The 22,958-nt window shown below is 38.4% G+C and overlaps 1 protein-coding gene and 1 pseudogene across 4 annotated transcripts in view; one reads left to right on the forward strand and one right to left on the reverse strand.

Annotated features, from left to right (window-relative positions):
- Positions 1-22,958, reverse strand: part of PARG (poly(ADP-ribose) glycohydrolase) — a 134,024-nt gene that overhangs the window by 84,566 nt on the left and 26,500 nt on the right. For all 4 annotated transcript variants that reach the window (XM_023230123.1, XM_023230121.1, XM_023230122.1 and 1 more), the window contains one exon: positions 14,324-14,398. In XM_023230123.1, coding sequence (XP_023085891.1) covers positions 14,324-14,398 — 75 coding nt within the window. The remainder of the gene's footprint in view (positions 1-14,323; positions 14,399-22,958) is intronic.
- LOC111554534 lies at positions 8,025-8,354 on the forward strand (annotated as a pseudogene).

The raw sequence follows: 22,958 nt of genomic DNA on the forward strand, positions 1-22,958 counted from the left end.
GGCCACGGCATGCAGATCACGAGGTCAGGAGATCAAGACCATCCTGGCTAACACGGTGAAACCCCGTCTCTAATAAAAAAAAAAAAATACAAAAAATTAGCTGGGCGTGGTGGCGGGCGCCTGTAGTCCCAGCTACTCGGGAGACTGAGGCAGGAGAATGGTGTCGACCCGGGAAGCAGAGCTTGCAGTGAGCAGAGACCGTGCGCCACTGCACTCCAGTCTGGGCGAGACAGCGAGACTCCGTCTCAACAACAACAACAAAAAAAAATCAAAACACAGTCAAAGAATGTTGAGAAATCTCAGAAGTTCCCTGTAAGCAGGCCTCCATGTAGAAATATAATGTCAGATGCAGAAGGATCCTTAGGGATGACCTAGTACATTGCTATCCAATCTAACTTTCTGCAGTGATGAAAATGTTCTATATCTGTGCTGTCCAGGATAGCAGCCACCAGCCACATGTGGCATTTGAAATGTGGCTACTGTGACTGAAGAACTGAATTTTAAATTTCATTTCATTTTAATTAATTTCTATTTAAATAGCTATATATGGATAGTAGCTACTGTTTGGGCTTCACAGATGTAGTCTTTCTTGCTATACCACTCCAATGAAACAGTCACCAGGGCAACCAAAAGAAGATTCAAGGGTTTTCAGACATATGTAGATACAACTACAGATTACTAAATCTGTAGCTTTTTGTTTAGAGGTTTTAAAATACACCTAATTTTATTCAACTGCATCAGGCTACTTTTGGTAACCCCAATTCATTTTAAAAGAAGAATGAAAATGGTCAAATATTCCTCTTGAAATAATTTTGGTTTTATAGCCTATATAAAAATGAAGGCTTATGAGGACCGATGTGGCACGTAGTTACATCACATAAAACTTTAAGAGGTCAGGTTCAATCTATCATCTGGTGCATTCATCCTCCTTTTGCATGTAGGGAATTAAAGAGGTAAATGGGCCCCTGAAGTGTGAAGTTACAGAGCTCAGAAATCCAACAAAAAGAACAGCCTCTCCTTTCTACTGAATTCTAGTCATATGTTGCTACTTAGTCCAAACACATATTGAACACCCACTTTGTCCAGGGCATTAGATTGAGCACTGTGAAAAATAAGTACCAAGACAAACAATACAAGGTGTCTGTCCTCTAGACACTTACTACTTTTTAGGGTAAAAATGCTACACAACAACTATAAAGCCTGGGCACAGTGGTTCATGCCTGTAATCTCAGCACTCTGGGAGGTCAAAGCAGTAGGATCACTTAAAGCCAAAAGTTTAAGACCAGCTTGGGCAACATAGTCTCACTCTGCCACCAGACTGGAGTGCAGTGGTGTGATCTCGGTTCACTGCAACCTCTGCCTGCTGGGTTCAAGCGATTCTCCCACCTCAGCCTCCAGAGTAGCTGGAACTTACACGCCACTACACCCAGCTAATTTTTGTATTTTTAGTAGAGATGGGGTTTCAACTTGTTGGTCAGGATGGTCTTGATCTCTTGACCTCATGATCTGCCTGCCTCAGCCTCCCAAAGGGCTGGGATTACAGGCGTGAGCCACCGCGACCGGCCAAAAAAAATTTTTACTTAGGTAGATGTGGTGATGTGGACCCATAGTCCCTCTGGAAGCTGAGGTGGGAGGTTCTTACTTAAGCCTAGGAATTTGAAGTTACAATGAGCCATGATCATGTCACTGCACTCCAGCCTGGAGGACACAGTGAAACCCTGTCTCTGGAAAAAAGATAAATTAAAAAAGCTGTAATAAAGGTTATGCATACTGGCCTTACCTTTTCTCTCTTCCAATTACCCGTCACAAATGGTCAACTATCACCTTACACAAATAATTCCTAAATCTCTCAGTAAGTGATTGTGGTTCAAGGCCCACATTTCTGTGTGCTGGACTACTCTCCCTGAATATCCTGAACTCAGTTCAAGAAACATTAACTGTGCATCAGCCATGAACTAGAAAATACTAAGACACCCTGGAGAAATTGGGCCTCACAAATATTCAGACATTTCATGGCTATATGATGCCTAACATAACAAGCACATGGAGGTGTGCACAGGTACTACTGTGAGCACACAGAGGAGTTTTTAGTAGAGGCTGAGAGGACAAAAAAGGATACTCAGAGGAGATAAAAACTGAGCTGAGTCTTGAAGGCTGGATTAAGAAGCAAGCAAACACCATGACAGAGAACCACAAGTAATTTAGAGTCATTAGACCATCAGGTTTGGAACAGGAAAAGTGGCATGAAATGATGCTGGAGAGGTGGGCAGAAGCAAGGTCATGGAATGCCATAAATATCACCAATAGAGCTGAAAAGAGATGAAATGCCATGGAAGGTTTTAAGATCTATGCTTCAGAGAGCTCATTGTGTGTGAGCAGCATGAAGGATGGATTTGAAGGGACCAACTGCACACAGGGGTCGGCTAGGTGACTGTTACAATATACTAGCTGAGTCATGACAATGGTATGGAGGAGGCAAATAGAAATAGAGGCGAGACTCAAGAAGTATTTAGGAAGTAAAATTATGATATCACACTATAAAATGAGGAAATGGTAGATCAGCAGAAAAAGGTGGCTGAGGCAGAACAGGGCAGCTAGGATGATGAACAAGTTCTGGCTTGAGTGAATGAATAGATAAATGGTGGAACCATTCACTGACAGAATTTGGAGAGTGGCCACAAGGCTAGTTTTAGGTACTTGTGGAATATCCAGGTGAATAAATCCAATAGTCAATTAGAAGCTGGCAGAGAGAAAGAGCAGAAGAAAAAAGATTTGCGCATAACCTGCATTAAGTGGTATTGAAAGTTCTCACTATGTTAAGTGCTAGGAACATAACAAAGAACAAATCACAGCCTTGTACAGGGAAGCTTATAGAAGATGACTGTAAAATGTCAATTACAGAACTTTGAGTGGTGATGATGCATCAATGTAGGTTCATCAATTGTAGCAAATGCACTATTCTAGTGGGGGATGTTGACAATGGGGGAGGGGGTGCATGTCTGGGAGTGGGGGATATATGAGAAATCTGTGTATTTTGCTGTGAATCTAAAACTGCTCTAAAAAAAGAAAGTCTAGGTCGGGCGTGATAGCTCACGCCTGTAATCCCAGCACTTTGGGAGGCCCAATGCAGGGGGATCACACGAGGTCAGGGGTTTGAGACCAGCCTGGCCAACATGGCGAAACGCCATCTCTACTAAAAATATAAAAATTAGCCAGGCAAGGTGGTGCACGCCTGTAATACTCAGGAGGCTGAGGCAGGAGAATCGCTTTAACCCAGGAGGTGGAGGTTACAGTGAGCCGAGATTGTGCCACTGTACGCCAACCTGGAGACCGAGACGTCTCAGAAAAAAAAAAAAAAGTCAATTGCAGAAGTGATAGTCATGCTGAATACTAAAAGTCAAGCAAGCACTAACCAGGCAGCAAGGAAAGAGGGTCAAGGCCAGAAAAGATACAGTGACATATGTATCCTAAAGTATAATTGTTTTAGACATGCTGCCCTTGAGGAATGGAGTAAGACTAGCTTTTCCTTTGAGATAACAAGAAAGAGAAACATAAAGTATGTTGAAACCCTTAAAATGAAGAAACTGAAAGAATTTACCTTTTAGATGCCCTCAAATCTCTACAAGAGGTATGAAGTAGGAGCAGACGGATAGTGGAATGTCGGTAAACATTAGAAAACAATGAAAAGGTTTGGAATCCTAGAGTAATGAGGAAATATATAAAAGATGGCAACAGGAAACTAAGGCCTACTTGAGACTGAATAACATGAACTCTTAGGAAGGCCTATCAGTAAGATTCATTATTCCCTCTCTCCCTCCTTCCCTCTCTCCTCTCTCCCTTTATTTCTTCCTCCTTCTCTCCCTTCCCCATTACAACTGTGCTGTGCAAAGTGTGCTCCATGGAATACTTGCTACAAAGGAAGTCAAAAGCTGTTACACGGAAGCTGTTTATAAATAAGTTTGAAAAAAAAAAAAGGGTTTAATTAAATAAAGCCAAGCATGTTTCTTTACTGTAAGACTCCTCAGAGCTATTCCCAGAAGGAGGATATAATACGCAGTACATTCCCCCACCTTAACCATTAACCCTTTACTCATGAAGTGTTAATATTTGCATAATACAAACTAGGACACAGTGGACCAGAAGAAAAGGGATGAAAGCAGTGGACACTCAAAAAACAGAAAGCACAGTAGGAATAAGGGAATAGAAAACTAGGAGGCTGTGGTGGGAGAAGAATTATGAGTTCATGACTTCAGAGAAGGAGCTGGCTCAGGGGATAACCAGGTCCAAGCTCTGGTCATTTGTGGTCACATGAGTTAATAAAGTAGAAGGTCTCACACTCAGACTTGGGTCTGACTAGTAAATGGTTCATCAACATGAGTATCAACTGAAACGAAGTTGCCCAAGGTGATGCCGAGTAACAGGAGAGAGGAAAAGAGGTGTCAAAGATGGGCAGATAAGAAGAATGGGAAGAGAGAGTACAACCAGATGGCAAAGGATTCAAAGGAACGAAGACTGTTGGAAGCTGGTAGGTGCTCTCCCTGAGACTGTGCTGTTGCCGCCTTTTTTTTTTTTTTTTTCCCCAGTAGAAACAGGGGTTCACCATGTTGGTCAGGCTGGTCTCAAACTCCTGACCTCAAGTGATCTGTCTGCCTCAGCCTCCCAAAGTATTGGGATTACAGGCATGAGCCACATGCCCAGCCATGTGGTTCTAAATGATGCCAGATCTAAGGCTATGGGCCATTAAGGCCACCTTTTGCTAGAAGGTTTTCCTCTTCTTTCTACCTTTAATTCAAGTCTTTGAACTTATCAGGCCTCCCTAGCTTTATTCAATTAGTTTTTACAATGAATCTTCCCCTTTCCCTAGCCATTTTAAACTGACCTAATGTTTGGGTAGTATGTTTAATCTGATTCAGCTTCTTTCCTAGGTGCAATGTCAAAGACCAACTCTGATGGCATGTGCCATGGTCCATAGATAAAAGTGAGATGTCACTTAGTTACTTAAACTCCCTAAACCTTGGTTTTCCATTCTTCATTTGTAAAACAGAAATATTAATAGCATGTAACTCATGAGGTGGTTGTTAGAATTAAATCAGATAAAGCATACTGCTGACACTATAGCTGGTACATAGAAAACTCTCAGTAATAAGCACTACCACCTCCATCGCCACAGATAACCAAATAAGATGAAAACACAAAAGAGATATCTACAAGGAGGATCTTGTAGAAGGGGTGAGTCTGAAATGAGACAGACCTATGCCTGCAACAGATAAAAGGGTCCAAGAGAAGTGATGCTGGAAAAGTCTGCAACTTAAGCAGCAGGCATGGAAGAAGGAAAGGATTACAAAGGGAGACAGGAGCCAACTATCAGGAAAGAGGCTATGCATATGGTTACTTAAGGCAGTGAGCAGTTCCAACATTACACTCCCAGTGGAAGATGCCCTTTGTTTATCTTAGAGCTAGGCTTCTCAAGACTGAGGCAGATTAGACCAAGAGCAAGACTTCAACATATATCACTTTGGAGTTCACTTGAAAATATTCCATATTTCACTATGCTGGAAATGGCCCTTGTTGCAGAAAATGTCTTTTTATAATGCTTTTCATGTAATCAAAGAGCATTTGTGGCAACATGGTACTATGTCACTCAGCTTACCAAAAACTTCTTTAACACACTATAAAGAAAAATTATTTAGCTAGCTTAGAATCTGACAGACCCTTGTACTTAATCATTACCTGTCGTTATCATCACAATAAATCGAGGATGAGTATTTTTCTCTACTAGTACTAATAGTAAATAAGGAGAAAGACCATTGGCTCAGTCTTTGGTAAACCATAGCACCAACAGCACCCCCTCATATAAAAGGACCAATGGATCTATTTAGTCTTTGATGACCAAGTTTACCGCTTGTTTAAATAGGCTACACATTGAAACAGTACGTAAATTTGAAAAACAAATCTAACATCCTGTTTTCATTTACTCATTATTTCTACCTTCAGATAAAAATACTATAATAGTCCTTCCAGGGTTAAATATGAAATGTTACTTGTAGATAAAAATGTTTGAAGCATACTCAAAAAGACTACAGAATTTATTTTGATGAGTAGGAACATAAGAAGAATAAATGTAAATTAATTTAACAAGAATTATAAATCAAGGCATCATGTTGAACTGTGTTAATAAAATACAAACAAAACACAACAAAACCCAAAACACTTCAGAGCTAGCTGATAAAGACAGACACAAATCACCGGCAAGATTAAAACATAAAATTATTTTCACTCCTCTAACAGTAGATTTTTGGATAATGAAATCAACACCACAGCAACATTTAAAAGGAATAACTTCTACTGCTATTTGATCCAAATGAAGGGTTAGAGTTAAGTACTAAGTACTAGCTTAATTTAATTATTAGAATGTAAGAGAAAGTCTACTGAATGAATTTTCACTTTTGAGTATCTGTAACTTCTAACCGCTTTGTCCACCACATAAATACAATCCAGATAGTGTTTTGCAAAAACAAAATAACAACTCTAACTTCATCAATGATCTAGTGCATAGAGTGCTCAACTAAGACTGATATTCCATGGTAACTCATCAAGTTTATAAAAGCAAAGTGCCTAGTTCCAATTGGAGTAATCTGTCCTTTGGGATATGCACTATTTAGATATCATAAATATCAGACTCTCAACATATGTCCCAATTCAAAAGCACACATTAACCAAATCAGGGAGAGAAATTCCACATATTCCATACAAATCTAAAAGTCACAATTCATCTGTTTCAATATTTTAGTGACTCTGATTAGCTCCCTTTTGGCTCCTATAGTTCTTATGAATTAAATTGAGCTGTAAAGTAATGCAGACCTTATGATTCCAGAGACTGTGAGTCACCAAGGGAAGAGGTCCAAAAAGGTTAAATTTCCACTGAACTCCAAATCAGAGGTTCGAAAGCTAGAGAGATAAAGACATTAGCTGTAGTCTTATGAAACATTCAAGGCTGCTTTCATTTGATTAGGAGTTTGGTACAGGCTCTTTGTGACAAATATAACAAAGACATTTCATATTTTTTAAGCTTTGAAGAAAATCCCAGGAAACAGATTATCTATGAAGAATGTTAAATCAATCTAAGTAATAATGTGTTTATATACATTCAGAAACTTACTTCAGTGTTATCAAAAAAACCAAACCAAAACAAAACAAAAAATGACCACCAAAAGGCTATCACGGAAGGAGGCCACATTCCTTCAGTTACTGAAAAACGAAATCTGTTGTGATTTAAAATGGTAGTTACAACAATTTACTGCCTTAGGTAAGCTTTTCCCAAACTATTCTAAAGAGCACTAACCCTCCATGAAATGTTTATAGATAGTCTGGGGATAAAGGGGTGGAGAGAGGAGGAATGAAGAGAGTAGAAAGAAAAATCCTCTAACAATATTTTTGTTCTAAAATTTTTAATACACAAAAATACTGAGTATATTTGATACAGTTATAATTACCTTGAGATAAGCAACTCATAATAGCATGCCACACCTCAGAAAGCCAGGATGTCCACAGTGTACCACATATGCATGAATGCATTGATGCTCAAGTGATGCATAAACATACAACTATTGTGTTTTACGTTATTGAATCATAGCTGATTTGGGCTATGATTTTTGTCTAATAATTTCAATATATATTTTAACTTTGTATTACATAATAGACATAAATCAAAACTTAATTTCTTCCAGCCATTACTCTGTGTATGTGAAATAACTTTTTTTGTAATCTGTTTTAATACAAGTTTATGTTCCTTTTTCCGAGTTTCTACTGATGCTCTGCCAATACATTATAATTTTTAAAGTTTTCCATAATCACAAGTTCAAAAACTGTTACTTTAGTTAAACACAGGTATAATAATACATGCCTCAATTTTGGAGACAATGAATTATGTTGTACCTGTTTTTAAAATTTTAAATGGCCTTTCTCTTTCTGCCAACTTGGAGCCTGTGGAGGCGTGCTGGGAACAGGACTTCTAAAAAGCAAGTATGTCTGGAAGGCTGTGGTCCAAGGCCATTTTTGCTGAGTATAAGTGTGGTCTCCAGAACCAAAGAGAGCACACAGCTCTTTTTAAAATTGAAGGTGTTTATGCCCAAAATGAAACAGAATTCTATTTGGGCATAAGATGTACTTATGTATACAAAGCAAAGAACAACAAAGTGACTCCTGGTGGCAAACCAAACAAAACCAGAATAATCTATGGAAAGGTAACTTGGTGCCAGGAAAGTGGCATGGTTCACACCAAATTCTCAAGCAATCTTCCTGCTAAGGCCATTGGACACAGAATCTGTGTGACGCTGTACCCCTCAAGGATTTAAACTAATGAAAAGTAAATAAGTAAAAGTGGATTATTGCTCTTGAAAAAAAAAAACTAAAAAAAATTTAAATGACAGAGAGTTCCGAAGAGAAAGATAGCTTAGACATAAAATGATGAATTTATTTTGCATCATTCAAAACTCAATATTATGTCCCATTTACCTTTTAAATTAGGTAGCACATAAACAAAAATGCAAGTTCAATACTAATAGAATTACACACTCTTATTTACAGTGATAGAGGCTTTAAACAGTCTTTGACAAGTCAGAGGATAAGAGCTGATAGGAGAACGCATAGTCAATATTTTAATAACTATAGCGAACACAAAAGATGCAGAATTTCTAAGTTGCAATAATCTATTTTGTATGTATGATTTGAAGTAAAGACTTTATGCTATTATGTATATTTAAATTGTGGTTTACAAACAGAAATATATTACTAGCCTCATCATAGCAACAAAATCATTCTAAAGTCTAGGTTTTCCATTTTTTACTTTTAAATGTCCTCTCATTCCTGTACTCCTATCTCTCACTCTCCACCTTTACCAGCCACAGATGCAAAAAACAAAAGCAAACCAAAACCACTCATTTTGTTATTTATGACAGCCTTCATGGAAAAACCAATGGAAGGATGAAACGAAAGGCATATACATTTCTATCTTTTCAATTCGAGACATAAAACTCAACACAGAAAGGAAGATGAAATAGTCACTAAAATCCTTAGGCTTCCTTTCAACAATTAATCCAATTTTCTTAAGAAGTTTGTTACATAAATCAATTGCAGATTTAAAGCTCTTTATATTAGTTTAACATTTTATACTTATTGTGAAATATCCAAAAAGTATATAAAAATATATATGTGTAGTCTAATGAATAAATATAAAGCAAACATCCAAGTCCAGAAATAGAAGCCAACATCACAGAAATAGAAGAAACCCCCTTAAAAATATATCCCCCATGCTCTTCTTCAGTTACTACAGCTTTAATGTAAATTTCACAAGTTAATATACTACGAATGAAATGAAACAGTGCCACAGGTGTTGTAAAAAGAGGAGTATTTGGCTGGGCACTGTGGCTCATGCCTGTAATCCCAGCACTTTGGGAGGCCAAGGTGGGTGGATCACCTGAGGTCAGGAGTTCAAGACCAGCTTTACCAATATGGTGAAACCCCATCTCTACTAAAAATACAAAAATTAGCCTGGCGTGGTGGCAGGTGCCTGTAATCCCAGCTACTCAGGAGGCTGAGGGGTAGAGTAACTTAAACCTGAGACGCAGAGGTTGCAGTGGGCCGAGATTGTGCCACTCCACTCCAGCCTGAGTGACAGAGGGAGACTCTGTCTCAAAAACAAAAAAAGAGAAGTATTTAAAAATTCCTCCAAGATGCATTGATAGAGGCCTTTTCTAACATATAGAACATTTTGTTCAACTTTCCAGTGAAAAATGCCAGGAGTAAGTATATCGATTCATTTAGAATATAAATTACAGAAGTGTTTGAATTTAATTTTGTGGAACACCACACAGGAGGGCCATAAAACACAGATTGTGTGTTTGTAGCACTTCCAGCAGCTGGCAGTGAGGAAGACCAATATCACCCCTGAAGATGCAGAAAATACTAAATAACAGCCATTTTGACTCAGTAGCACCTAAATATATAAATATAAATAACAAATTAACAGATTGCTCTCTGTGATCTTTGCTGGTTTCTAAAAAAATAACAAAAGCTGAGGTAATACTCCTTACTTCCATTCCAGTAGAGGTGCTCACACACCAGGGTGGACTTCTGGGCCCCTTACCTCTAGTGCTAGAGACCAGAATGTAGGTAATTACACTACCATGGCTTCACAATGACTGTTGATATGAACTCCTCTTGTTGTAAGGTAGTTTGGGTTACAAAATCCTTTACTTACTGAATTAATCAAAGAAAGGTTTTAAGGAGATAAATATCAACAGCCTCAAAATAAACCTAACTGCAAAATATTAATCTTAATACGATGTGAAATTTAATTATTTTCCTTAATAAAACAAGCCACTCAGAGTTCAATGTCACATTTAAGTAAAGAATTTCCAAATTCTGACTGAGAGCAGCCACTCACACCTGTAATCCCAACACTTTGGGAGGCCGAGGTGTGCAGATCGCTTGAAGTCAGGAGTTCGAGACCAGCCTGGCCAATATAGTGAAACCCTGTCTCTACCAAAAATCCAAAAATTAGCCGGGCATGGTGGTGCGTGCCTGTAGTCCCAGCTACTCAGGAGGCTGAGGCATGAGAATTGCTTTAATCTGGGAGGTGGAGGTTACAGTGAGCCGAGATCATGCCACTGTACTCCAGCCTGGGCAACAGAGTGAGACATTGTCTCAAAACAACAAAAAATTAAAAAATAAAAACTGAAAAAAAATTGCCAAACCCTGCTAATAAACAATGTTTAAGAACCCTTAGTTTAAGGCCGAGTATGGTAGCTCCTGCCTGTAATCCCAGCACTTTGGGAGGCTGAGGAGGGGGGATCACGAGGTCAAGAGATTGAGACCATCATGGCCAACATGGCGAAACCCCATCTCTAATAAAAATACAAAAAACTAGCCGGGCATGGTGGCGCACGTCTGTAGTCCCAGCTACTTGGGAGGCTGAGGTAGGCGAATGGCTTGAACCCAGGAGGGGGAAGTTCTAGTGAGCCGAGATTATGCCACTGCATTCCAGTCTGGTGACAGAGCTAGAATCCATCTCAAAAAAAAAAAAAAAGAACCCTTTATAGGCCAGGCAGAGTGGCTCATGCCTATAATCCCAGCACTTTGGGAGGCTGAGGAACGAAGACTGCTTGAGTCCAAGAGTTCAAGACCAGCCTGGGTAACAATGGTGAAAAATTGTCTCTACAAAAATCTGTATAAAGACAATTTTGGGTAACAATCTGGGTAATAATGGTGAAAAATCTGTCTCTACAAAAAAATACAAAAAACTAGCCAGGTGTGGTAGCACATGCCTGTAGTCCCAGCTACATGGGAGGCTAAAGTGGGAGGATGTATATAGCCCGGGAGGTTGAGGCTGCAGTAAGCTGTGACAGCACCACTGCACTATAGCCTGGCTTTAAATTAAAAAAAAAAAAAAAAAAAAAAAGAACCCTTTATAAACAAGCCTTCCTACTGCAGAATAAGACACTGAAAATGCAAATCAAATATAATTAATTTGTTTCCCTCGCACTAAAAACCTTTGCTTCCACCAATCCCACCTACATATATGTCTGACACTTACTTCTCACTAACCACTGCAAGCATCGGCAATGTTGTCCCTGTGGGTCATGACTTGGTAAAGTACTAGAATAATATCTGGAGATTTGATGGATAGAAAAATACACAAGTGTATTAAACATCCAAGGTATTTTGTTAAGTACACAATAATGACAGGATAGGAAACAATCACAGGGAGAACCACCTTCAAATCTCTAGATAGGCTTTATACAAATTTCCTCAAATCTCTAACAAACACAGGAGTGGATGAGCAGACAATTTATCAATTTGATGGAATATTGCTGCAACGATTAAGGCTAAACATTATAAAGTTATATATCACAGAAGATTTTATCATATAGCATAAATTTTAAACATACATTTATATCTAGCTATAAGACATCATATATATGGGCAAAGACTTAAAGAATACAGTAAGAAATGAATACTTAGTGTAGTTGTAGGGACTTCTCCAACCCTCCATATGTTTACAAAGTAAATGCAAATCAGAAGGTCTGGTTGGGAGCGGTGGCTCACACCTGTAATCCCAGCACTTTGGGAGGCCGAAGTGGGTGGCTCACTTAAGGTCAGGAATTTGGGACCAGCCTCGCCAACATGGCAAAACCCATCTCTACTAAAAATACAAAAATTGGCCGGGCAACGTGGCGGGCACCTGTAATCCCAGCTACTTGGGAGGTTGAGGCAACCGCAAGGCGGAAATTGCAGTGAGCTGAGATTGTGCCGCTGCACTCAGCCTGGGTGACAGATGAGATTCCATCTCATAAAAAAATAAATAAATAAGTATCAGAAGGTCGAAAATGCAAGGACTCTTCTCTCTAAAGAACTGTAAAACTATCATCAGCACCTGAGTAATCATCTCATATTTATGATCTACACTAAACACACCAAAACTTGCTATATATTACCCGTTTCAGGCATGTTTCTGGGCAAGGTCACCAGATAAAGGGAAAACAAGGTCCTGTCTGAGTATTCTGATTAAGAAGAGAGGAAAAAATGACTACTCCATAGCAAGGTGACAGAGGTACTGTAACCAATGGCATCTTTTAATGCCATCTCAAGGTTTCAAATTATACATTACTTCTTACCCCAATTAACCACCATATCCAATTTAAGCCCAGAAAGTTACAATACAAATGTTATGTCCTGATAACTTAAGTGACAAGGATAACGATTATATCAATTTGATCTACTTTTCTGCATCAGATAATTACATTGCTGTAACAGTGAAAGACATTTAGATTCAAGGATATCTGAGATATCCAATTTCCAGACACAAGGATAAGGCTTTCATTATTTACTTTATGTCTGCCTTGCAAAAGCCATACGGGTCAAAAGCTCAGTAAGATAATCCTGAAATTACTGGTACTACCTTGAAATGCAGAATTAGTTTGGATTCTATTAACATGATATAAGAATTGCCCTTAGCACCTAGGTGTGTTGCAGAAAGTAACAAATTAATCCTAAAACTCAAGAGTGAAATGCAAAGAATCCAAAAATAGCCAAAACAAATTTGAAAAAAAAAAAACGAAGTTATAGGACACACACTTCCTGATTTTAAAACTTACCACAAAGCTATGGAACCAAGACTGTGTGGTACTGGCACAAGGATAGACACATAGATCAGTGGAGTAGAACTGAGAGGCCAGAAACAATCCTTACGTCAACTGATTTTGAAAAGGTGCCAACACAATTCAACAGGGGATAGAAGAGTCTTTTCAACAAATGGTGCTGGCACAACTTGTTATCCACATGCAAAATAATGAAGTTGAACTCCTACCTTACACCACATATGAAAATTAACTCAAAATGGATATCCACATGGAAAATAATAAAATTGGACCCCTAATTTACATCACATACAAAAATTAAATGGGCAATAGTCATAGTGTAAGAGCTAAAGCTATAAAATTCTTAGAAGAAACATATATCTTCATGATCTTAGATTAGCTTCTTAAATATGATCCTGAAAACAGAAGAAAAAAAATGATAAACTAGACTTCATCAAAATTAAAAATTTTTGAGCTTCAAAGTGTACCATCAAGAAAATGAAAAAGAAAGGAAAAAAAAACACAAAATGGGAGAAAATATTTGAAAGTCATATATCTGGTACGGAATCTGCATCTAAAATATATAAAGAATGCCTAAAATTCAATAATAAAGACAAAAAATTTGAATAGATATTTCTCCAAAGAAAATATACGAATGGCCAATAGACAAATGAAAAGACTCTCTCTGCTAATGGTACTGTGAAAGTGATATTCCTATCCACTACTGGCAGCAAAGTAAATTGCTACAATTAATCTGTGGAAAAAGGATTTTATGGCAAAAGTTTTTAAAAGATTTTAAAACAAATGTTTTGTGCCCTTTGACTTACGTCATGTAATTTCTGGAAATCACCTAAAGAAACAATATCAAATATGGGAAAATATATATACATATATAATGATGTTGCCACAATGTAATTGGGGGTAAAACTGGATGCAACCTATATGTTTGAGAATATGAGAACCATTATATTCTCAAAATCTAAGCATGGACTATTATATATTCCTTGATAATGCTGATAATGGTATGAAAATATGACAGAAAATGTATATTCTAAGAGACTAAAACAAAATTCAAATTTATAAAACTAAAAGATGATAATTATCTTAGTGTGGCTGAATTACGGATATTCCTCTCAAACCTTCTTATAGTCAATAATATTTTCATAAAGAAATAAGGATACTTTTACCTTATCCCAGAAATCGATCAAAGCTGTAAAGTCCCATTTCTTAGAATATGCCACATTGTATTTCAGAATAGCATCCTGTGGAAAATGCAGAAACAAAATGTCATGTTATGGACAAGTGAATGACCCATGAAGAGCCTGTCTCTTATGAACTACCTCCAGTACATTTCATAATGTTAGACAAGCTTCCTACAACTTTCCCCTGCTACTGATATGGACATCAGTAGCTACAGACAAACAGAATGAATACTAATTTATTATTCACTTAAAAAAATGAGATTAGAAAGGTCAAGTAATAGGTGAAAAAACACAATTACACCCTAAAGCATGCGTTCTAAATAGGGTGATATACTCCAAATAGACAAAAACTGGATCTTGAGGGATAAAAAATGAACTTAGATATCACAATTGTTGGTGGTCCTTGAAAGCGTCACCTTATATATACACAGAGATACATAGTGTATTTGTAGTATGAAAATTTCATGGGTCAGTTAATAGGGTTGAGGTATAAATTTTTTTTGTAAAAAACAAAAATTAAAAATTTCATGGGGACGAAGAGATTAGGAAAAAATATTTAAAAATTGTCTTTTTCCTTTACTATAAGGTATTTTTATACAATGTATATAAATAATTATCTTCCTCTAGCAGTTCACATAAATTACACATTTATGTAGAATGAAAAGTCAAAATACGCCATCTACTGGTGTAGTTTTTAACTGTTTGAATAGGCAATACTATATATCCGGTTGCCGAGTCAGGTATGCATAAGACAATCCATTAGATGTGCAGAAAGAACTATTTATTTATAATTACCTTTTATCTTATCCTTTTAAATATCTACTTTGGTCTTGTTTTATACTGTACATATTGCATTAATATAGTAAAAGATATGCAGAATTTATAAACAACTATTTATCTTGGAAATACACACTGAAAATTTTTTTTACTGAGGTACACAAGTCTGAAAACCACTCTGTTAGATTATTACTATAAATCTTTCAAATTTTGTTATTATTGAATAAGTTTTAAAAAAATTAATACTCTGTCAAAGCTTCCTGAATAGTACTTTATGCCATACTAAGTATCTAGGTTAAAAGATGAGCCAACAAAATGTGTCTTATTTACTTGGAATCAAGGGACATCCAAATTCCTTAAGAAAAGAAAAAGAAAAATCATCCATAAAATAAGATAGCAAGAAAGAGTCTTTATTTTTCACTTACAAGCCATAACATAACATTTTCTATTAAGAATTAAGAGATTTTAGGCTGAGTGCGGTGGCTCATGCCTGTAATCCCAGCACTTTGGGAGGCCGAGACAAGTGGATCACGAGGTCAGGAGATGGAGACCATCCTGGCCAACATGGTGAAATCCCGTCTCTACCAAAAATACAAAAATTGGCTGGGCATGGTGGTATATGCTTGTAATTCCAGCTACTAGGGAGGCTGAGGCAGGAGCATCACTTGAACCAGGGAGTCAGATGTTGCAGTGAGCCGAGGTCACGCCACTGCACTCCAGTCTGGGCAACAGAGTGAGACTCAGTCTCCAAAAAAAAAGACTTAAGAGATTTTGGCCTGCACGGTGGCTCATAGCACACCTTTGGGAGGGCGAGGTAGGTGGATCGCTTGAGTCCAGGAGTTCGACACTAGCGTGGGCAACATGACAAGACCCCTAGAAAAAAATACAAAAATTAACCAGGCATGGTGGTGCATGCCTGTAGTCCCAGCTATTTGGGGGGCTGAGGTGGGAGGATTGCCTGAGCCCAGGATGTTGAGGTTGCAGTGAGCCGAGATCGCACCACTGCACTCCAGCCTGGGTGACAGAGCAAGATCCTGTGTCAAAAAAAAAAAAAAATTAAAAGATTCTAAGGATTTTTTTTTCTAATCACTGGTATCTAATTTCAGAACCTCACAAAATATTAAATAGAAACGTGTATCAATAGGTGAATGAATAAAAAACGCATATACTGGAGCAAACTACCAATATACTGAACAACACGGATGAATCTCAAAAATCTTCATTTTGAGGGAATGAAGTCAGACATACCTACTATGATGCCCCTCATGCAGAATGTAACTATAGTGAAGAACAGATTAGTAGTTGCCTGGGGCCAGAGCAGAAAGCGGAATGGACTGCAAAGTGGGGAGAGGAACCTTTGGGGATGATACAAACATTCTGTATCTTGATTATAACAGCTTCATGGGTATGTGTAAACGTCAAAACTCATCAAATGACACACTTTAAAAGGATAAACTTTCTTATCCATACGTTATTATTCTTCAAAGTTGGTAAGGAAAAACATTTTAAATAGCAATTGCATTCTAATTCTTCACTGTAATTCTCTAATTCTTTTAGTGTTTTATAATTAGCATTAAGCTCTAGCTTGTATTTATTTTCACTTCAGTCTTCAAGTCTCAAAAGTAGTCTATTATGAGGTCGCCTGTCATTAGAAAAACTGGATACTACTCTGTACTCTTGAGTTATCAACTACTGAATAAGTTCTTTTTAGTTCCTAATTCACAATAAGCACAAAAAATTCTTTGTGTGCAAATTATCACACACATTATTTATATAAGTACTACTGTACTTACATGTAAAATCAACTTTTGACGACACTATTACTTTTTAAAATTCTGAATGTCTCTAACCCCTCTAAATCCAACATCAAATGATATATAAACAGCAAAAGAATCATTATATTCAATCAGAGGGATTTAATGTTTCCCTCTTCCTCTCTCAAAGCATTCTTTCAGCGAAGGAAACAATTACCATAAGCAGATAGAAAAATATCTCGATGGATTACTCTGTTCTATTGAATCTACCATGAGAGAAACGCAAAAAGGAAATTCAGATTAAAGCAATTACCCCTTCCTGAAATAATCATGGTGCACCAAGGAATTGCTAGAGAGGTAAGAAGATTGTGTAATTTAGAACACTATAGTTAATCTTTCATTTATTTATTTTTTTTGAGACGGAGTCTTCGCTCTGTTGCCCAGGCTGGAATGTAGTGGCCCGACCTCAGCTCACTGCAAGCTCCACCTCCTGGGTTCATGCCATTCTCCTGCCTCAGCCTCCCAAGAAGCTGGGACTACAGGTGCCCACCACCACACCCGGCTAATTTTTTTGTATTTTTTAGTAGGCGGAGGGTTTCACCGTGTTAGCAAGGATGGTCTTGATCTCCTGACCTTGTAATTCACCTGCCTTGGCCTCCCAAAGTGCTGGGATTACAGGCGTGAGCCACCACGCCCAGGTGCCTTTTTTTTTTTTTTTAAGATGGAGTTTCGCTCTTTGTTGCCCAGGTTGGAGTGCAGTGGCATGATCTTGGCTCACTGCAACCTCCACCTCCTGGGTTCAAGCGATTCTCCTGTCTCAGCCTCCCGAGTAGCTGGGAGGCATCCACCACCACGCCCGGCTAATTTTTGTATTTTTAGTAGAGTTGAGGTTTCACCATGTTGGCCAGGATGGTCTTGAACTCCTGACCTCTGGTGATCCACCCGCCTCGGCCTCCCAAAGTGCTGGGATTACAGGCCTGAGCCACTGCTCCTGGCCTCACTATAATTATTCTATTTGCATTTGAAGAAATATAAAAATTCTTAAAAACAGCCTCTGTTTAGAAGAATAAAAATAAAGAACCTAAGATAGTGTTCTTCAAATGGACTCTGGGTAATATTCCTGGGTTGCCTGCTTCTATGTGAGTTTAGAATTTTGTTTTTAGAAAATAACAGCCAAATGACAACATGCTGTAGAAATGAAGGCTGGTACTATTAATAGACAAAAATAGTGAAAAGATTGAGCTGTCCTTCTATACACCACAGTACAGGTATGTTAAATTCTCAAGAACCTTGGTCCAGATGTGGTAATGACATGCCTGTAATCCCAGTATTTTGGGAGGACAAGGCAGGTGGAGCACTTGAGCTCAGGAGTTTGAGACTAGCGTGGGTAACATGGCAAGAACCAGTGTCTCAGTCAAAAAATATAAAAAATTAGTCCAGTGTGGTGCCATGCGCCTGTGGCACATGCCTGTAACATTATACTGAAACTAAGTAAACTCTAGCAGAACTTGAGATTTTTTTCTAGCGACTCAGGAGGCTGACGCACAAGAATTGCTTGAGCCAGTGAGGTGTAGGTTGCAGTGAGCTGAGATCGCGCCACTGCAATCTGATGTTCTATATAAGGATCCCGTCTTTGTTTCCACCAACATCCATCAACTGTTCATGAGTAGTAGGAAAAGTAATAATTGCAAAATAATTTCTTCTTTATATAGGATTTTAAAGAATTTCTCAGCAAACTATTTTGGGGTTTGGATCAGTGGTTTGAAAATTTCTGTGCAAAGAAAGGAATAACAACTACAAATTGTTTTCACTGTGATAATAAATACAAATCAAATGATGGTTCATTATACCTGAAATTAAAAAAAAAAAAAATCAGGCCAGGCACGGTGGCTCACACCTGTAATCCCAGCACTTTGGGAGGCCGAGGTGGGTGGATCACGAGGTCAGGAGATGGAGACCATCCTGGCTAACACGGTGAAACCCTGTCTCTACTAAAAATACAAAAAAGTAGCCAGGCTTGGTGGCGGGTGCCTGTAGTCCCAGCTATTCAGGAGGCTGAAGCAGGAGAATGGCGTGAGCCCAGGAGGCGGAGCTTGCAGCGAGTCGAGATTGCGCCACTGCACTCCAGACTGGGCAACAGAGCGAGACTCTGTCTCAAAAAAAAAAAAAATTCAAACTGATGTATCTATACAAGCACTACAGATATAAGGAGTTAGCTAGGAGCAGTGTCACGCCTATAATCCCAGCCAGCACTTTGGAAGGCCAAGGCCAGGTGGATCACTTGAACCCAGGAGTTGGAGACCAGCCTAGGGAACACAGAGAAACCCTGTCTCTACAAATAAATAAAATAAACAAAATTAGTCTGGACATGGTGGCATGCACCTGTAGTCCCCGCTACTCAGGAGGCTGAGATGACAGGATCGCCTGAACCTTGGAAGCTGAGGTTGCAGTGAGCTGTGATCGCACCACTGCACTCCACCCTAGGTGATGGACTGAGACTCAGTCTCAAATTAAAAAAAAAAAAAAAAAAGTATAAGGAGTTTATATTTAGTTTTATGTTTGTATACACATAATTAACATTATACTAAAACTAAGTAAACTCTAGCAGAACTTGAGATTTTTTCCATTTGAAGAGTTTGCTTTTTGTAGTTGTGAGCCGTGAGTGGTTAGTGTATTGTTGGTATTGTGAAGGCAGGGTTGATCCCTCACTTGCTTGATACTTGCATTCAAGAGAATCTAAATTGTGTTGCGGAAGGGACTGACTGTACTCAAGGCTAACTTGAAGTATTAAAATAAGGCTGCCCCTAAAACCTTCTTAGTCACACAGGATCACTGTAACCAAAACAGTGTATGTTCCAGCTGCAGAGAGCAGACTGCTCTCAGCTTGCACAGCACCTTAGGATTGGGAAGAATATATGGATAGGGAATGGGGTGGAGAAAGAAAGATGGAAATGCTGTCATCCAGGTGGCTTTAGGGTCCTAAGGAGTGGAGAAAGACGGCACTGGGGATGTCCTCACGGATCTGTGTAGGAGTTCCTTGTAGATCAATTACTGATCCCCCATCTACTATCCCCAGTATGTAATGGCTGAATTAATATGTAATCAACTACATTGTATCTAAAGCCTTACAACCAGTCAGGTGCTCCCCCCACCTAATACCATTTCTTACCCTGTAATCCTACCTGATCTTTAACAAACCATTAATAATTCTAAGAATAATCTCTATTTTGTACCCTGTAATCCTACCTGATCTTTAACAAACCATTAATAATTCTAAGAATAATCTCTATTTTGTTGTGCTTTTTGTAACTGTTTTAAAGAAATCAATTGCACTGTAAAAAAATAAATAAATAAAAATAAAGAGTCTGTTTTTTTTTTTTTTTAAGAGCCCATTAGAAGATTGAGAAATACTGTCCCCAAGGAACAAAGTCTTCAAAATACATTATGGTATAGCATATCAATGTTTTCCATGTAAAGGAAAAAAACAGGAGCTACAGAAATGTATAGAAAGTTTAACAATAACTTGCAAGTGAGGAAAGAGAGAGACCCTCTCATATTGTTTTATATTCAGTACCTGTTTTAAGAAAAAAACAATGAAGTAAAACCACAGACAGGCAGCCCGGCACCAGGCTCGGAACCAGGCCTGGGTCTGCCTGGCCTAAACCCAGTAGTTAAAAATCAACTCATGACTTAACAAACCGATGTTCCTGACATTGTGCAGAAGAACACTGTGAAACTCCCTGCCCTGTTCTGTTTCTCTCTGACCACGGGTGCATGCAGCCCCATCACATACCCTCTGCTTGCTCAAATCAATCACGACCCTTTCATGCGAAATCTTTAGTGTTGTGAGCCCTTAAAAGGGACATAAATTGTGCACTCAGAGAGCTAGGATTTTAAGGCAGTAGCTTGCCTATGCTCCCAGCTGAACAAAGCCCTTCCTTCTACAACTCGGTGTCTGAGAGGTTTTGTCTGCGGCTCGTCCTGCTATATTTCTTGGTTCCCTGACCAGGAAGTGAGGTAACTGATGGATGGATGGCGGAGGCAGCCCCTTAGGTGGCTTAGGCCTGCCCTGTGGAGCATCCTTGTGGTGGACTCCGGCTAGTCTGAATGAGGCGATCCAAAGAGCGCTCCCGGGTAGGCAATTGTCCCGGTGGAATGCTTCACCAGAGCAGCGTGTAGCAGGCCCCTGTGGAGCATTAACACAGTGTCTGAACATCGGGAAGGAACTGGCACTTCGAGTCTGGACATCTGAAACTTGGTAAGGCTAGTCTTTGGAACTTGCCCACTCCATCTGAGTGGAAGCGTGGCCTGGTCTGATCACCCACGGTGTGCCTGTATTGGAACTTTTGTTCTGGTTTTGACTTGACTTGAATTGCTGGATACTTTGATTTTGGTTTTGACTTGGCTTAGATTTCTTCGTACTTGGATTTTGGATTTTGTGGTATTCTGATTTTGGTTTGGTATAAACAATAAAAGTGTGTGTGTGTGTGTGCCCTCTTTATCTGTTCTTTGTTTTGTGGTGAGTGTGTGTTTTGAGTGTGGTATTTTGTCTTGAGACAACATGGGTCAGGCGCAAAATAAGCCCACCCCACTAGGAACTATGTTGAAAAATTTTAAGAAAGAAAAAAAAAGGGAGGAGGCAGAATTTATATTAAAAGAATGTTATATGGTAAATTCTTGTCCTGAAATAAATTAACTGGTTATTAAAAAAAAAAAAGTTTGTAGTAAGTCAAAAACTTGAGACATGTAAAAAGATTGTGAAAGTTGTGAAAAAAAGGTTATAAAAAAGTTTATGCAAAAAATGTCATACAATTTAAAAGTAATAAGGCCTCCTGAGTACAGTTATGTACAAGGTATATTAAAAAAGTAAAATACACCTTTAATAAAAAGATTATAAGGAGGCATAAGAATGTGGATTTTTATCTACATTAAAAGGTTAAGAAACTGTTTTTAAAAGTTTAAGCAAGTTTTAAAACGTTAATTGTAAAGAAAATTCTGTGTGTAAACACATTAGCTAAAGTTAAAAAGGTATCATCCAGTTTTTTCTGTGAACTAGACATTAAAGTAAAAATGCAACAGGTTTTTCTTAAAACATCAACCCGCTCTTTAACAAAAATTATAAAAGGTTAAAAAGAGTCTATAAAATCTTACTTTATGGTCAAACATGAAAAATTGGATAAATACATCTACAAGGTTTTATTAAAATTAATAACACACTAATATAAAGGTAAAATTTAGCTTATCTGGTATAAAAATCATACAAAAAGCATTATTAAATATAAAACGGTATTTAGCTTTTTTTGGTCTAAAACTAGTAAAAATAGGTGCTAAAGGAAACATTCATTTTACTAGAAGATCATAAAAGTTAAAGACTTAAAACAAACTTTGGCAATTAAGACAGCATACCAAGATGCAAATCCTGGTTGAAATGGATCAAATATTCCATCTGCACATTAAACAAAAGCAATTGTTACGCTTGTGCACATGGCAGGCCAGAGGCCCTGACTGTCCCTCTTCCACTAAGTTGGTCCTCCAGTCGACCAGGTGTGGGCTGCATGGTAGCTCTTTTCCAGGATTCTACAGCCTGGAGTAATAAGTCATGCCAAGCTCTCTCTGCTATACCCCAAAGTCCCTGCAGGTCAGCCCCCGAGGGCCATCCAGCTTCCCCCAACACTAAGTCCACTTCATGTCTCTCATGGCAGGGAGCAAACTTAGCATTACTTGGAGACCTGAAGGGATGCAGTGAGCTTAAGAATTTTCAAGAGCTTATCAGTCAGCCCTTGTTCATCCCTGAGTGGATGTGTGGTGATATTGTGGTGGACCTTTACTGGGCACTCTGCCAAATAATTAGAGTGGCATTTGTGCTTTAGTTCATTTGGCTATCCCTTTCACCCTGGCATTTCATCAACAAGAGAAAAAATAATAATAATAATACATTGTAAAGTTGAGAGAAGCCCCTTACAGATTTTTCAACTCTCACATCTATTTAAATGCAACTGCAGCCCCGCAAGAAATACCAGATCAATTTAAAGCCTGAAATCAAATAGTTACAGGATTTAAGTCAACATTTTGGTAAATGACAGTCAATA

Source organism: Piliocolobus tephrosceles, chromosome 9, assembly GCF_002776525.5.
Source record: "Piliocolobus tephrosceles isolate RC106 chromosome 9, ASM277652v3, whole genome shotgun sequence".
Classification (NCBI taxonomy): Eukaryota; Metazoa; Chordata; class Mammalia; order Primates; family Cercopithecidae; genus Piliocolobus; species Piliocolobus tephrosceles.